The sequence below is a fragment of the Anopheles stephensi genome, chromosome 3 (genome assembly GCF_013141755.1).
Source record: "Anopheles stephensi strain Indian chromosome 3, UCI_ANSTEP_V1.0, whole genome shotgun sequence".
Classification (NCBI taxonomy): Eukaryota; Metazoa; Arthropoda; class Insecta; order Diptera; family Culicidae; genus Anopheles; species Anopheles stephensi.
This window is the reverse complement of record NC_050203.1, coordinates 71,698,328-71,716,050: the sequence shown is the minus strand read 5'-3', so window position 1 is coordinate 71,716,050 and position 17,723 is coordinate 71,698,328. Positions and strand designations below refer to the sequence as shown.

Here is a 17,723-nt window from a genome sequence, read left to right as displayed (position 1 = left end):
AGCATTCTCAATGGATTTGAAAAAGCCATAATTACCCGGTAGGCGTTTGGCGCTGCGTTGGTCCTTGGGGTGGTCCTTGTGGGAGACCGTACCCCATCGGGGACGCGTACGGATTGGCTTGCGGTGGCGGTGGAGGCTGCGCACCCCACACCACATCACCCATTCCGGCCATACCGGCGGCACTGTGGTCCGGCATCGAGTACATCGAATCCGTGCCGGCCGGCTGGTGGTAGGAAGGATACTGCGACTGCGGCGGCGGTTGCTGCTGCTGCATTGGGTGTGGGGCCCGATGCCGCGCGTACGGTCCACCGGCATTGCTACCTGGTGGGCCCATCCCCCGAGGGGCAGTCGGATCGTATCGATAGTAGGCATCCCTGCGATAAGAATAAAGGCATGTTAATACAGGCTCCACTCTCCAGCACGATCAGTATACTTACATTTTAAATTCGTGTATAAAAAATAGATCGGTGGACCCTTGGCTCTATCGTTGTATGATTACACGTACTACTGCTGCTGCTGCTGCTGCTACTACTGGTCATATATGTATCCCCACACAGCCGTGCTTGTTTCGTCATACGTGAGAGGAGCTATGAGGCGCCCTTATCCTACTAACTATACACACACAAACACACACACGCACACATACGCGCACACACACTCACACACACACTCAATCGGGTGCGTTGCTTTAGCGTTTGCTTATCAGTCGTGTTTGCTTGTCCGTTTCGGTGCTGCCACTTGCGTCCCCGGATAGCGCGCTCGTCGTCGTGCCGTTGTCGCTCTGTACGTTCTTCATGAGGAAAGGATATTTGCTCGTACGCGGGAGGGGGGGGGTGGCCTGGGAGTAGGTCGTGTGGCAGAGCAAAACCGGCCTTCCGATGCAGAAGGGCCAGGCGCAGTGCTGTTGTACGATGGAAGTGTTTACGTGTGTGCGTGTGTTTCCGTTTTTCTTCTGCGCTTTTCGCGCACTTTGTGAGAGGCCGCCACAAGCGTTTTAAACTGTGGGGGAGGGGAGAGCTCGTTTCTGCTTTTTAACTTTTATTACTACTTATACGGTACACGGTGGAAAAGACGAGTTGATGTATTCTTGTGTGTGTGTGTGTGTGTGTATGTAAAAAGCTAGCAAATCACAAAAAACGGCTGCTTTCTACTACAAGTACCACACACTACTCGTTTTCGTGTTTGCTCTCCTCCCTTTTCTTACTGTCTTCCTTCAGTCGGACGAAAACAAAACCAAACGGAACGAAAAGCAAATTCCTTCTCTGTTTATACGTTTGCTTAGCAATTGTTTCTCTTTTCTTTTGCTTTTTTACATTAAAATGCTACTTTTTTTCTGTCCGGAGTTCGGTTCACTAGTGTCCGCCCGCTGCTGTTCGGTTCTTCATCTGTGTTCACGGTGTTTCCTTTTCTGGAGACAAAGAAAGACATTAGACACACAAATAAAAAAAAAAATCAAGAATAATAATTAAACTATACATCATTTTAAATGCAAAGAACCGATCAAAATTCGTTTCGTTCGCTCTCTTTACAAATAAAATGTCCGGCAATTGTTTTGGGCACCACCACTTGTTGTTTGCAGAGTCTCTTGCGCCACACGCTTGTCAACCATTTTTGGAGCACCACACAACACGCATAATTTTGGAAATCTGCAAAAAAAGAAAAGAGAAAAATGGTCTTAGTTTAGTTAAACTGGTTCATGCCCAATAGAAAAGGCAAGCGAAAGGTACTACTGAGCTCCCCTACTAATCTCATTTCACATACCATCCTTACAGACGAAAATGCTTAAGATGTTGCACTTATGGCAGAGAAAGCATCATTTTTTAAATAACCCACACATAGACAAATGACTCTTCCTTACGTTTGGTTAGCAGACCCCAATATACTAAAACCACAACGCAGCCACACCAGAGTAAGAATCACATAACGAAGAAGAGATTCCCAGTGGGCAATCTTGGCAAAGGATGCGAGCAAATATATACACTTCTTTGTGCTATCCCAAAACGAGCATGGTTTAATGGTGAATGTAGAGTGAGACTGCACCTTTTCGTTTTACGATGGTAAATGCAATGGCGAAAGTGAAGCTGCCGCAGCATTAGATGCTTCTTAATGAAATCCTCATTACCGGGTTTTTTTTATCTTATGTAGATGTGCTCTAATGACTTGGTGGTTCTGTAATGCTTCTCCCTTTCCCATACAATTTTGACAACGCAAAAATACAATTATAAAAAATACAATATGTACAAAAATATGCTGGACTGTTTGATACATTAAATAGAAACCGAAATATGACGGGTGACTGCAATCCGTCTGTCCTTACGAATTCTCTCCTGAACAGTGGTTTATGCAAGACTCCCAAAATATTTGTACCACCATGCTGCTGGCCCACCACGAGTAGAGAGAAAAGCGAGAGATATCTCGTGGAATTATTTCCTTTCTGCAATTGCAATGATGCATCTTGAGGGCTTGAGGGTGTAAGTAGCTACTGGAACGCCGAATCGACTCGGACTTTGGACTTTGGGTATTATACATTTTATTGGCGAAGGTAGAATCATCAACCGAGCAACTCTTATTCTCATTCTATCCATCAACAAGACTTCCCACTTGCAGTAGACAGTTCTTCTGACCACTTGTAATAATATCGGTACTTCGCTGCGGGAAGGAAGAAACGAGTTGCGCCGTCCACGATTATTGATTTTTTGTCTGCGGTAGTGACAGTTTCGATACAAAATGGGATTTCGTGTACCCACATGCGGTACACACACGGCTAAATTTAATACCCTGCTGCTGCTGCTCGATACCCCACACCCACATAATATGCTGCGAGGTAGAGTTAGGATAGGTAGGTTTTTTGACGTATTTCTCTATTGCCTGTAACACCGAGTGCAGGAGAGAGAGAGATGATGGGCAAAACAACAGCAAGTTCCGTTTATTAAAGTTTGCATGTAACGAACGCTAAATGGGAAAAGCTATACGCTTATGGATATTTTTAGCACATAGAGCGTACAGCATCCCCCGTTCAGAATCCGTCGATTTGGGACGGCGCGAGTCGAACACACCACACGACCTTTCCACCTTGCTTCAAATTCTAATTGCCCACCACATATCTCTCTCTCTCTCTTTGAACCTCTACCTTTCTCGAACCTCATAAGAAGATGCTGTGCATTGTTCACTTTCGCTGTCTCTGGTTTTTGGAACAAGCACACACACACACACCACGACCAAGCACACCAATCGAAGAGCGTTGTGTTTTAGAATTAATTTATGAACATGGACCTGGTGCGCCCCGTAGCATTCGATGAGTTCTATAATGTGTGCTCCCCCCCGTGTAAAGCAGTGTTAGTGGTGCATAATTTTCAATCGGTTCGCCACAATCAAAAACATGGCCGGCGTCACCGTATACACAGGAAACGTTTAATTTAATGCTAATTTGGCAAAGCAGGGTGTTATCGGTATTGAGAATCTAATGTTAGCGTCTGTGTGAAATGTCTAGCTCATATGTGTCTTTTATCTATACACAGAACCGCAACTGTTGTTCACAAAAATCTGACGCCGAATGACGCGCGCGTTTACAAAGATCCGCCATTTTGGTAGAATGGGTTTGCGAGGAGTTTTTCATTGCAATAATACATCCAGTTGATTTTAATCCACTGTCTTGGCGTCTCCTAACCTTCCATTCCATTATTCTATCCTTGATGGTGTCCTCTACCTGTGTGCCACGATTCCCAACACTCTGCTGCTTGTCTGACACATGACTTCCGTTCCATATCGGCGAGGAGGAGAGATCCACACACTATCGACCAGATTCTGTCCATCGGTGAGGATTCGCGCGCACACACACACACAGACATCACATCCTTTTAGAGTAACCGCCAAAGGCAACAACATACGGTCGGTTATAATCCAACGAAAAAAAAAAAAATGTTTCATTTAATCATTCCAACTCTTGCCTGCACGCTGCTTCTACTGTGTGCTGTGGCTCGCCTTTACTCTTTTCTCTAGTTCGCCATTAGTGTTCCACCTCCTGGTTGTTTCTAATCCTTTTTACTGCTTTCGGAACTACGAGGGATTTTTTTTTTTTGTTCATCGAACCCAACACACCCTTCTCAAACACACACACGCACGCCGTGTAGTTGAAACATTACGGTCCTGGTCTCACTCGCTCGGTGCATTTCGTAACACCAATACAAACGCATTTAAATGAACCGTTTTTCTTTTTTGGTTATAAATGTTCTTTTGCTTCTTCTTTTTTTATTCGTACATATACTTCTGTGCCACCAATGCTCGGACACAGTTTGTGCTTCTTCTCAAGGACATTTTATGTGCCGCTGCCGTGTGGTGGTGTCGATTTTTTCCGACCATCGTTAGCTGTGGTTTTGCCATCGGAGTGTTACACAATGCGTTTAAATATTGGAAAGATGATTCGTTGTGCCACGTGATAATTATCAGAGCCTTTGTTCCCACAGCATTGCTTAAGCTCAGTTTAGCAATGAATAAGAGCACTCTTATTCAAACAGTTTTCATATTCATAGTCAGAACGGTCAAAATACAAGTAAAACACTTGCTGTAGTTTGTCGCAAAAATTTGCTTCATCTTAATGTCGCTCGTAAAACTAAGAAAATGACGGTTACAAAAATGTATACCCACTAACAAGAGTTTTATTTCCCCGTTTTCCTGTCTGATCACTCTTCACTCACCACCTCCCTGACTCTAGAGGAACAGTAGAACAGAGAGAAAAAACAAACGTTCACACACATGCTTAGCACACAGGAAAGATGCATTTGAAGCAAAATTACCTTAAGTGGTTCGCGCGCAAACACCCGCTCGTCCACACCCTACCCCACAGTCGCGGCGGCGGCTGCTCCAATAGAGAGATCGAAACCAGGAAGTGTCTCTATCCCCCCGTGTGTCGAAGGGGTGATGGTGGTGGTGGTGGCTGTAGGCAGTTGTTGTTCAATAAGAAAGCATCAAGAATGGAAGAAGTATTTCTGGCGTGTCTTTCAGTAGCAAGTGTGTTGCGGGGGGGGGGGGCATACACACAACCGATCGCAAAAGCATATCAACGGAAAGCAACGCTAGCGAGGGCAATGAAGTAATATAGGACGCTGCAAAGGTGAACCCGACAGCACAACACTCGGGGGGATCGGTTTGGTTGGTTGGGACTCGAGAAAAGAGTACATGCGTTTAGCGCGAAAGAAGATTTTCGGCCTCAAGACTCAAGCAAGAAAGGGAGTGTAGAAAAAAAACAAGAGCGACCGAATCGGACTCCTAATCTGAATATTACGAAGATGAGAACAAGACAAGATGAGGTGTGTCTCTTCGCTGTGTGTGTGTTTGGGAAAGAAAGTGTCCCAAGGGCCGGACGCGCGGGCCGTCAACTTTTCTCTGATTGTGGAGAGCGCGCATGAGATTTCATAACATGGCTTAATGACAACAACGGACGAGACACATGCCTTTCCATTCACAAGTAAATTCCAGAAAGGGTTTTTACTCCGACGAAATCCGGAAAACCTTTTCTCCAAGTCTTCGTCCGCCATATTTGATAATTACATGCCAGCCACGGCTTCATGAGGAGAGCCGAGAGCAGCTAAGGATACGGATTCATTGCTTCGCAGAAGGGCATTATTAATTCTATTCGATTCATTTTCGGGAGAGCTAATTCATCCAATTAGCAGGTTCCATGTGTCGAACTCGAATGCGATGAATCGAACCACGCCATCATCATGTTTGAATCCCGAACCACATCATAGTTTCGTATTATGCTGTTTATGCTCTGTCTGTGGTGTGTTTGTGGCGTCCACTGCGCACTGCCATCTGTCATTCGGCACGCAGGAAGCAGCGTGTGAGTGAGTGTGGCATTACAAATCCAAATCGGTATTCTTCTGTAGGCTTCGTGGTAGCGTTGATTTCATTATTTCAATTCATAATTTAAGAAGCGCGAAAATTGAAATTCTTCTTCCACCTAAATCGGTACGCCGTGGCTTAGAGACCTAGGAGTGGTCTATCTCCTAATGCCTTTCGGATGCACGTACACAGATGATATCATCCATAGTTGAAGGCAAACAACGTTAAACATTCAATCGTTTCAATTAGATGAAATGAGTCCTCATTTAGGTCACAACAACGCGTCTTGTGAAACAACCCCCCGTTATAATAGTTTCCATTGTACCTGATTGCGAATCGATCGGTTGGATGGTGTTTGTGAGATGACGCCGTCTTGCAGCGTGAAGCAGTTCGAGAGACCCGGGGCTTGGTGTGTATCGTATAATTGTCAAAGGGAGATGAACTTTCCGTCCACCGGTCTATGTACGTCAGCGGGGATGCCTATGCGCCTCCGTTCTTTCAGCAAACCGGAGCATAGCATTAGCAGCGGACCAACCGTCCGAAAAGCGAATGAGAGCGGGAGAGAGAGAGAGAGAGAGAGAGAGAGCAAGGGCCAAGACATAACGAAGAACAAAAAAAAAAGCGAACTAAGCACGTTTAGGCGCCTATGCTTTCCGAAGGAAGCCATCGCTTCTATCCCATTTGCTCTCCCGTCCTTTTCGCATCCAGTTAGGTGAGCGCGGTGAACTTTTGCTTCACCAAATCTCCATCTCTAAACGCACCCCGCGAGAGATGTTCGGGTTACCTTTGTATAACAACCCGGGGTAAGGCCAACAAGGGAAGAAAAAAAAAAACGACCGCGTTCCCCCTGCCACTACACCACTAGCAGCAGCACCAGAGAGAGCATTAGCGGCGTTGCGCGCTACCATAATCCATCTTCTTTGGCGTCTTTTACGGCCTGACAATTGACGAACCGGCCGGCACACGAACCGGCGGGGCACACGCACACACACAGAGACACAGCACCAAGCAGATTTTGACAGCGCAAATAGGCGCTCGAGCACGCTGCTGCCTGGTGGTGGTAAAAGAAGATCGAGCGTCCATCTGAACAATCTTCACTTCAGCCTTCCTCCTTCCATCCACACCTATGGCCTCGTCGACGATGCTTGCCTATTCCTTTGCCGTAATCCCAACCCAACAACCAACACCCAGCAGCCAAGCGCGGGGGTGAATAAACTTTTTCCACCCGTGTGTGCGAAAGAGAAGCAGCAAAGAAACGGCTGCGCGACACACACATACATCCGCAAGCGCACAATATACATGTATATCTGTCAAACGAATCTAAACCGAAGCCAGTGGAAGAGGGAAAGCCAAAACATAGCGCGCATTGTGTTAAAACATTGGCAAACCTGGAGCCACCAGCAAGCGGGAAAAGAGTGAGGAAAACTGTAGCATAAAGTTTAAAGCACCTGGTTTGGCTTAAGAAACCCCGTACGGGGGAGGTGGCAAGAGAAAGGTATTGGGATAAAGAAAGGAAAACACCAGAGAAGAACACGACGGTCAACGCTTCTTCTTCTTCTTTTATCTCAACTATGCAACTATGTTTTAGTGGAACTAACAGAATCCAGCTTGGCAAGAGGGTCGAGCATTCCAAGATTGGGTCCTCCGTACCCACTTGGGTTCACCCCTCATAACGGGGTGTATGTATCTCTCGGTTGTCAATTTTTGCATGCTAATTCAGGGTAGTGTCTTCTTTAAAATCTGTCGCCATACAAATCGCGCCTAGTATCCTGGTCACGGCACCACAGATGAATATAGCATGCGATACGATTTTACAGGGTTTTTCGCAACAAAGTGAAATATTTTATATAATTTAGAAACTCCTAAAAATGTTTAAAAAAGATAAATGTTCTTATCGTGTTTAATCATTAAAATTATTCAACGATCATTTGCGAAGATTAAGCAACTGATTGAAAGATGATTTATTCACTGTTATAAATTGACAGGGGCTAGGCTTTAATGATGACATGCCCCTACATTATAATATTCAAGAAGTTAGGCAGAAAACAAAAGCACTTCCCAATTACTTCCTTCATAAACCAGGAATAAATCAAACGGATGGTAGGAAAGATTTCCCCAGGGGCAAATCGTTCCATGAACATCTCTAATCTAACCACGTTCAGTTTAAATTATATTTTCCCAAACACAACTGCTCTTCTTCACGAAGGGTACACAGAGCGTACCTTCATTACTGCAGATTTCAGCATGCTACTGGGCGTTGCCATTAGCTGGAAGATTGGTTTGGTGGGGAGGAGACCTCCTTCGCTTTCATCTTCCATCCAACCAAATGGCATAATGTCCATTCCATTCGTAATGAAACGGAAATATACCCCGCAACTTCTTAACGCAAATCGAACCACCCTTCTTGCTACTGAAAGTATTGCATAAAAAGAGAGGCACAGCCAGCATCATCTTCGCTTCAAGTCGAATTCCACAAAACCCCCCCCAATAATCCAGAATGTACTTTTCTCACTTGCTCGATAGCAAAACTTGTGTCCCAAGCAGATTTTTCCCCTTCTCTGTCGTGGAATTACTTGAGACAGAGCAAACAAATAATCTTCTACCCTTCTTCACTGCACACCGCCAGTCACACCATCAGATCCTTCAAAATTATGTCCTCGCTTCCCTCAGGATGTGGTACTGCTAAACAACTGCTGTAAGAGCGCGCGCTAGGGTGAGTCTCGTTGCTATAAAAAAGGAAATTCGTCCGACAGACACATTCACACAAGCCCTACGCACACAATCACGATAAGGGAAATGTATCGAAGGCAAATACAAAGCCCAGGCGTCTTTTCGCGCACCTGCCTACGATAAGAGCATCATGCAAACAGGGAGCGTGGGACACACACAAATGTAAAACGAAACTGCTGGAGATATAGGATAAGAAGAAGGTCCACGACGACGATGGTGGACGAAAATCATTAACCAAACACAATCGATGGAAAGATCCTGGGATGGGGTTTTTTTCCATGCCTTTTCATCATGGCCCAGCGCGTTTTCGATTGGAAAAGAAGAGGAAGGAAAACAATCGATTTTTAAATTAACAATCATAGGAACTTATCGAAGAACTAAACGGAAGCTAACCCTTTTCTTACGTCTAGCTTACAGAGAAACCTGTCTTCTATCGGATAGCCACAACAACCGTGGAAAGAAAATGTGTCAAGTGAGGGCTAACGATTTTTTGCTTTTCCGCCCAACAAAGACCAGGATATGAGATGACGCACACACAACCGCTCGGATCGGCTCAGTACGAAGGTGATGACCCCGGCCACGGAAAAGCTCCCACACCACCACCCCAACACACTTTGGCGTTGTGTGACCAACTCTCGAAAAGCCATTTCACCATTCGAAAAAAGGGCATCTCCCCTATATGTTTGGTTCTATGCGCATGCTTAAAAATTAACAAAACAATAATTCATCCACCTCCTTCTCCTCACTCGCTCCCCCAGTAACTCCCATAGCTTTGGTGCTTTTTCACGGCATTTTTTCATCCTTCCCAGTGGGGTTTGGAGGGGTGGGGGAAGGGGTACTCACGTCTTTTTCTCTGACCGTACACAGAAGCAGTAGCACACTAGTGCATCCACACTACTCTCCTGATCTTTGCGAGACTGCAAAGTCCACACACACACACCAATACAGTTCATGAAAGGATTCGTGTGGACAAAAAACGGCACGAATTTTCATATCAACATCCGCCAATTACAATAAAAAATTTAGTAGTTGTTTCTTTAATAGAATAAATTAATGGTTCTCATTAAACTTGTCTTAAATCTCTCAAACTCAACGAAGCATTACTTCGCCGCGAAAAATTCAATCAAGTTAAGTAATTGCAAAATCTGCTACCAAAACAAAAATTGTCCATTAAGGGATGAAAAGATTCTCGATGGTTCTCTGAAGATTGAAGTTTAGGCATCAGTTCACTGACGACTGATGCTGGACAGTTTGTTTCCGTAGTAATGATATCCATCAAAGTTACAAAACCAATTGAAGATGCTTTGGTGAACCGTAGCACAAGTCTAGAGATAATGGAGCCAGTTGCTGAGACGGCAGGAGTTTCCATTAAATCCCATCCAGACCGTTCTCCCGTAGCAAGGACTCACTAGTCAAAGACATCAGTAATGACAGGCTGAGTCCCAGTCCTATGGTGGTTGTAGTTCTAGACATTCAGCACCAACTGTTTCAAACACAGTTATAGTCACACAAGATGTTCAATTGACTTCGTAAAGAACGGCCTGGCCGTATTGCTATGCTCAATTGAATTGATGTGGATAAAATTTATCACATTAATGCATTATCAGTCACGTTTGGCTTCGACACAATCTCAACTCCTGTACAAGAACCGACCATCAATTCCACTTCCTTGTATGCTATCACGTGAAACTGTTCCACCAAGCGATGGAGAAACGTGCCTCAAACGTAACTACACTAAAGATGCAGAACTGCGTCAGAAAAAGGAGGAAATTCTCAGATTCGCCTTTGATTCATCATTTGCATTATGTCGTGTAGTTTTGTAATCCTAAACATAACTATTGTAAAACCGTAGCTTCTAACTACTCTTAACGCGAACACCAGTTACTCACGAAATTTGAATGTTAGGATTGTTGTCTCTTGAGGATAATTACCTGTAATCGGAAAGAAAAAGTTCGATTAGACATTGGTTCAAAAATTTCAATCTATTAATTGTCGTATTATAGAAGTAATAGATATTGATAGATAAAGAAATAACAAATAAACATATCTCCTAAGCTTTCACTTGAAGCGCAGATTTATAAACGAAAAATGAAGCATCTAGACAACCAATCACAAGCGAAGAAATGATTTCCCTTCGCCCGATATGTTTCTCTAAATAAACGAATCGAATCGATTGCTGCTGCTGCTGCAATGTACACGCGTACACATTACAGTACAAATACAAGCTACTTCTCGGGGGAGGAAATGTTACCATGTGCCATGTCAAAAAAGAGAAAACCGCATTCGAAGTTCAAAAATGGCGGTCAGTCAAACCTAACCCCACCCCCACCCCCGCCTGCTTGACTACAAACGACGCATGTAAAAACGGACACCAATACACAAACATGTGCAGCCACACACACGGAAAGAAGTACACGCCACCACCAATTATCGATGGTAATAAATGCAAATAGACCCCAGAATCTTAGTCGATTCGCTCATCTCTCAGCAAAGAAGGGATAATGCTGTCGGTAGTGTTATGCGCGAGATAGGAACGAGCTGGGGCTAAGGAACGGTGGTGGATAAAACCGATTACTTCTTCCAAATGTATACCCGGTACACAGCATCAGGCAAGCACAAGACGCAGTACTGTACCTTTTCTTTTTGTTGTTGGAAATGGTGAGAGAATGCAGGGCGGCCCTCGGTGTTTGTGTGTGAGTATCGAATGCCATCACACAAATGAAGACTGGCCCCATTTTCCCAAACTTGCGACTCGCGACAACTTGCGCATGTTCCAACAAACGATGCCACACAGAAGCAAACACGAGACTCAACCCCTGACTATGTGTCTGTGTGCGTGTGTGTGTGTGTGTGTGTGCTACCACCGGTCGATGCAGCAATGTACACACTCACTGTCGGATGGGTATAGATTATTGGATTTTTCTTCCGCCGCACTATCAACCCAAAGCTATCCCTGTACTAATTTCTCAAAGTTCAGCTAGCTGCGTCAAGATAACTAGAATCTCAAAGGTCTTCTACATTGAGAGTAATAACACCAGATAAGACCAATACCAAGCTAACTTAAGTTGTAAGATAACTTGATGAGTAGTAGTGCTTCATCGCTTCCATGCTTCCCTAATCAACTGCGCGTACTAATAACACTGTCGCTAATGTTCTCACACACACATACAAATCAAAGGAAGGTGTGCTGCTCCGGTAGCGCTGCGTCACCACGGACATCTGTTTACATGCAATAGCTGTCAAATAGATTCCGATCTCTTGTCATTGATAAGTGTGCCGTCATCAAACGGGCACCGTGTTGAAAATGATCGCTTAACACTATGCCAACGATAAACGCACACCGCTGGCGCTATACGTCATACACTTAGAGTGACGCCATCATACTAAACGGTGACGTGCACCGCTCTCTCATCCTCCCTCGTTTGAAAATGACGATCACGTTTTGTGCCCCAGCTGTTGTGTGTATTTCCCCCCCCCCCGCGTATTCACTCCTCTTCTACCTCTCCCGCGACAAACCACCCTTACCTTTCATTCATCCCCAACCGTTTCCAAGTCAACCGCCCCAAACCTCTCCACACTCACTTCCTCTTTCGCTTCCACACCAACATCAGCAACAGTTTCCAACCAGCCAACCAACCCGGCGCCCGTTGGCGCGCGTTCTCTTGTGTGTTCTTTTTCTTTTAGCACACTTTAGCGTGTCACGCACATACAAAAGCTACCAACACAAGAGCATCATGAGGAAACGGGGGGCTCGGCCTGCCTGCCTGCCTGTCTGCTGCTGCTGCTATTCATTCAACGTCCTTGCCACCACTTTCCACCCTACCCCCTCTCCCCCTCCCTCCCTCCCTCCCCTTCACACACTCGCTCCACCAATCGACACGAAACACACAGCAGCAGCAGTCAGCACACACTGGCGCGTACGACAGAGAGACCAGGGTGAAGGTTTGTTTTTGTTTTGTTTCTACTACAGTAAAAAAAAGACCGGGCACACACACACACAGTACAGTTACCTTACTCACGGGCGTTCGTCGCGCTCATCTCGTGAAACCGTGTTTTTATGGTAACTGACTGAAGTGGCAGAGCAACACACTAGGCCCCGCTATAACCACACACACACAAACACACATATTTGCACGCCGTGTTTTGGCCTGGTGTGTTGTGAAGGGGTTTTTTTGTGTGTTATGTTTTGGTAATACGAAATGTAACCTCCATCAACACATGTTTACTTTTAGACACAATCAACCAACAAAAAAAAAACCCCGAAAAAGCCACAAAAACCACCATACATACGGCGCGCCGTCAGCTGATCGGTGAGGAAGAAAACAAACCACCATAAAAGCGATACGAGCGCCACATGAGTACCGCAAACGGGACACAGAGGAGATTCATGACGACAGTGGGTGAACATGAGGCTGCTCAGTCTTGACAGCTACTCGAACTGGGTGGTTAGTAGCGGGCAAGCAGTTGTGACGACGTGCGAGAATAATCGCAAAGATGCAAAACGTCATCCAGCAACCTAACAGTTGATGCTTTTAGGCTGGGGAGTCACTGCTCAGACTTATACGACTAATCGTACATACACTTTGTACGGGATTGGACGGATGAGGTCGTGCAATCAAACTGTCATCCGATCTTAACTGTCAAATTCCATAGAAAGTTTGTACGACTAGTCATATACGTGTTAGTGTTGCATGTGTGACATCTCCCGAATGATACATGACAGTAGACTTTATGCAGTAAAGTAGCTGAGTGTTGTTGAAATTGCCCGTATGTTAAGCTATACCTGCCACATATTCTCACTTCCGACTTAGAATTTTGCGATGGGGCTGGCTAGCGAGATACCCGGCGACGAGCCATTGGGGCGTCGTTCGACTGTGCGTTTATATGTTTATGTTATTTTCTAAAGCACACACTCTCTCTCACTCTCTTCTCGGCAGTGGGACACTTCTCCACACCACGTTACGTCAAACAGCGGGAACTGTACTGCACACACCACACCAGCACACGCACAAGTGGTGATTTTATGCTGACGACGGACACAGAGCTTAACGAAGGGGGCAGGAGATCGGAGACGTGATTCGACAACAGTGAGGAAAAACACGCAGTCTGGTGCTCTACTACACACATTTCATCCCACCTTCTTTCCCTCTTCTTCTCCACAGTGTGTATCTCCCTCTAACCTGCTCACGTTCCTGCTGCGAACGGAATTCCCGGCATTCGATGAGCCTGCCACAGTCGGAAGTACGAGCGCTTCACACTCTGTACATCACCACACCACCACGCACACCCGGCTTCCGGTGGTTTTTGCCGCTGTTTGGGGAAGAGAGCTCCGAGGTTTAGCAGGACACGAGGAGCTTCAGTTTGTCGAGAAAATATACAGCACACCATCAGAGCCAGCATCACCCGGAGAAGGCAAGCAAGACGATGAGTCCTGCTCTCGCTCTCTAACTCCTGGCCGGCGGCTTTCTGTTCTCATGCTGCTGCTGCTGCTTGTGGATCAGTTTTTTGGACCTGGGACTAAAAACCATAGAAACTTTTCTTGTGGATGCCTATTTTCCACGCTTTTCCTTCCCTTTCTTCGTGGCTCCCTCAGACCGTGTTATATGTACGCAGCAGACTGAATGCGTTACTACATGACTGGGCTCTGCTGGGGGGATTGCTTTAGGGGTCCTTCTTCTATACGTTACCACTCCTTTCAGCAACACAGTCTCTTTCCCTTCTTCTTCTACGTTTAACTCACACATACAAACCGAAGTGAGGTCAAGGTCATCTCAGGTCGATCCCCTTTTTGTCTGTCACACAGTGGTGGTAGCGCGTTGCTGTTGCATCGTCGTGTGTGATGGTGGGGCGGCCCCCAGCACTATGAAACCTTTTTGCGGACCAGTTTTATGTTACACAAGTCTCCTATAGGTGTTCACCATTAAAAAAAAAGCTAACAAACCTTCGAACAAAACACACTCAGCACACTTACTTAGAAGGTGCTGCACCCATACAATATATCCAGAAAGAGAAGACACAGTTGGAATTCGATTCGAGTGTTACAGAGCCGCATAACAGCTGATGGAGAGCGTGTCCCCCCACAAGCACAAGCTTAATGGCGACAGTTTATTCTAATTTTATTGACAATTTCAAATTTTAACTTGCAAAACATTTATCACAACGAGAGAACTTTACGTGAAACACTCCTCCTCTCTAGAGGGGGGGGGGGGGCAAAATTCTCGCATCCTTTTTTTTTCGCATTGGAACACCGAGATTAAGGTTGCACATCGCCATTCGTCAACTTGGACGTCTAGTAAGCAGGCGCAATATAGAGAGAGAAAGAAAGCGTGCTTTTGCCATCACACCAACCCGCGCGACAAACACACAATTTTCGGTCAGGTGTGTGGGATGTGGTAGTGATGTGTTGGCACTTTTAGCAAATAAAAGGGAACCAGAGACCAACAGCAGTGCGCGCCCACCATCATCTCGAACTCGCGCACACACATACACCAGCATAACCAACCATCGCGCGTTACGACGGCGATGATGATCATAAAACTCTTTGCGGTGAAAAATAATTAAAATGGTGGAAATGAAATCTGTCTCTGTCTTCTTGAATCGAAGGCAAAACACACTGTTGTTGCGGTTTAATGCGGGGTTCACTACACTCCATTACTTAGTTGAAGGCAAGCTTTCTCTCTTCCTCTAGAGCTATTTGGATGGCAGCTCTGTTCCCACGCATTGGTACTGCAAGAAGAAGCAGGTTCTTACATTCCCCCGGAATGGTCGTTTAATGGTAAGAAAAAAAAACACCAACACATGCGGGGAAAACTAAATTCATCTCGACCTGGCCTTTGCCTTTGGTGTAAGCGCTTGCTACAATTAGTTTATGCGACCTGATACATTACTTTGTGTAGTGGAAGCAGCCCCAATACACGCGCACACAGCGAGTGATACTCGTTGACAAAATGGATACCTCATTGATTATTTCTCTTCAATTCATGGTGGTGTATTAATTAACTACCATTCTTTAGATCTTTAGCTAGCAATAAGATTCTAAACCAAAGATCTCCAAATTATTATGTCATTAGTCCAGACTAATCTGTCTAGATTTCTGGACTTGATTTTACCCATAGTTTAACAGTCTATTATCTAGCGTATGGGGAGACGTTTTTTGATAGGATGTTATGCCGGTCCTTTCGTATTTGCAACTGGAACAAATGCAATAACCTAAAAAAACCTACTGTCTAAAACAGAAACAAAACTAAGGATGTTTGCATAAGGGTTGACCACGCTAGACTACCTCACGTATGCACGTATACTAAAGAGAGGCCCTTCACAATTATCGAACCGAGCGGGATGGCGTAAATGATTTATCTTGCAAAAATGCTCACCAATACAAACGCACACCCGGACACAAATAGGAAGGGACACGAACGACAATAAAACTACCCCACGTAGTAGTTGATGTGCGTAGAGGAATTGGATTTCGTAATCGCTTATTTAGTAGTTAGTCTCATTAGTGTGTTGTGGTTTTGCCACGATGATGATGCTGAGATATCGATTAACATCGAGTTGAAATTGAGCCAGAACAACTTAGCAAAGCGATTGAACTACAGAGTGAAATATCAATGTGCATATTAAGAGATACTTCTTGGACACAGTCGTTATATCCATCATCCGGTTACAGACAGGGGTACCCATTCCTTCTGCACCATTGCACGATATATATACACACACACGTAATAATAAACCCATATCTCGGGACACACGGGAGCAGCAGCAGCAAGTGGTGTGTCGTGTTTTGTGTATGAGACGTTTGCAAGCAAACAAAACAAAATGGCCGCGCTTTGTCGAATAGAGAGGAAGAAGATACAATTCACCTCTCACTGAGGCAAAAGGCAGCAGCAGCAAAAAAAAACAACGACACACAAGCAATCCATAATTTCTCACCGCCTAGGTAACTACCGCCGATGCTGTTCTCCAATGATGCGCGAATGTATAGTGCGCGCCGCCCGGGGTGGGGCTGGTGCTCGGTGAGTGAGCGCAGAGCAGCAGCAGCAGTAGTGCTTGACCACCAACCGGCCAATTTCATATGCCTTTCTTCTGCTTCTTCACAAAACCAACCAACCTTCTCTTCTCCCATCTCCCCAACCACACGCATGGTTCCGGCAGGGAGGACGACTCGCGCTATCATTTTTCTCTTTCGTGCGCCCACTGTGTGTAGAAAAACAACAAAAAGACATACACTGAATGTAAAAAAAAGGCAGGCAAATATGCGCTATACCCCCCCAAACCGTCAGAGAAGAGAATGTAGTGTGGCGTGCGTGCGTGTGGCGTTACGGGGGGGAGGTTTTATTTCTTCAGCGTCTTATCTGTCTCTGCTCTTATTGCACCAATACTAGCGCACATTTACGTGTGCGACACAATAAAAGTGATCTCCAAAGGGAAGAGCATGAAGTTACATGATGTTTCGCAAAAGTGTTGTGTCCATATGTGAGGTACAAAAATGTAGGTAATTTCAATATAAATATTTACCCCATTCCTTCCTCGACCCACACATACACACACGCACGTGAGATCAAGACAACATATTTAAAACTTAAAATCACACCCGCTAAACATGATTAATATTTGTATGCAAATTGAACAACATTACACTGTGCTGTTTGTTGTCAGTGTATTTGTAGTCGAAGTGTGATGGATGTCTCTCTTCGTGGTTCTGTATCATAAGATGGATGCTTAAAAGCACACCTCTCTAATATCGTTGAAAACATTAACCTAAAACGCATATCACGTACGCCAGGCGAATTAATTCCTTTTCCTCGTTCCTAATGGAATGGCGAGTTGTATTTGGATTTCATTTATACTAAACATCAATCGATTATCTCAAAGCGTATTATTATAAGGCGACAGTTACATTTCGAACCATGCAAGTCGAAGATATTCGGCATTGAACATCAAGACTACCTAACTGTTTGAAATTTACATTTAAATCAATTACTCTCAACCGACAATAAAAGCGTTTCCCCCCTTTGAATCATTTTTTATGGCATCAATTTCATAAAAAGTTAGAGAGCAAAACCGAACGCTAGTCATAAAAAATGTCTTACATATTACGTTTTATGACTGAAGTTGTGACAACAGCACACACGGACAGTGAGTATTAATGT

The 17,723-nt window shown here is 45.0% G+C and overlaps 1 protein-coding gene across 14 annotated transcripts in view; it reads right to left on the bottom strand.

Moving 5' to 3' along the window:
• Window positions 1-17,723, bottom strand: part of LOC118513467 — a 63,066-nt gene that overhangs the window by 31,626 nt on the left and 13,717 nt on the right. For 11 of the 14 annotated variants that reach the window (XM_036059255.1, XM_036059256.1, XM_036059243.1 and 8 more), the window contains exons 2-3: window positions 438-1,408; window positions 36-374 (exon numbers count right to left, since the gene is read on the bottom strand). In XM_036059255.1, the coding sequence (XP_035915148.1) occupies window positions 36-374; window positions 438-439 (341 nt within the window). In that variant the 5' untranslated portion in view covers window positions 440-1,408. Of the gene's footprint in view, window positions 1-35; window positions 375-437; window positions 1,409-1,560; window positions 1,647-17,723 lie in introns of all 14 variants that reach the window. The other 3 variants (XM_036059244.1, XM_036059252.1, XM_036059245.1) reach the window with 2 other exon arrangements.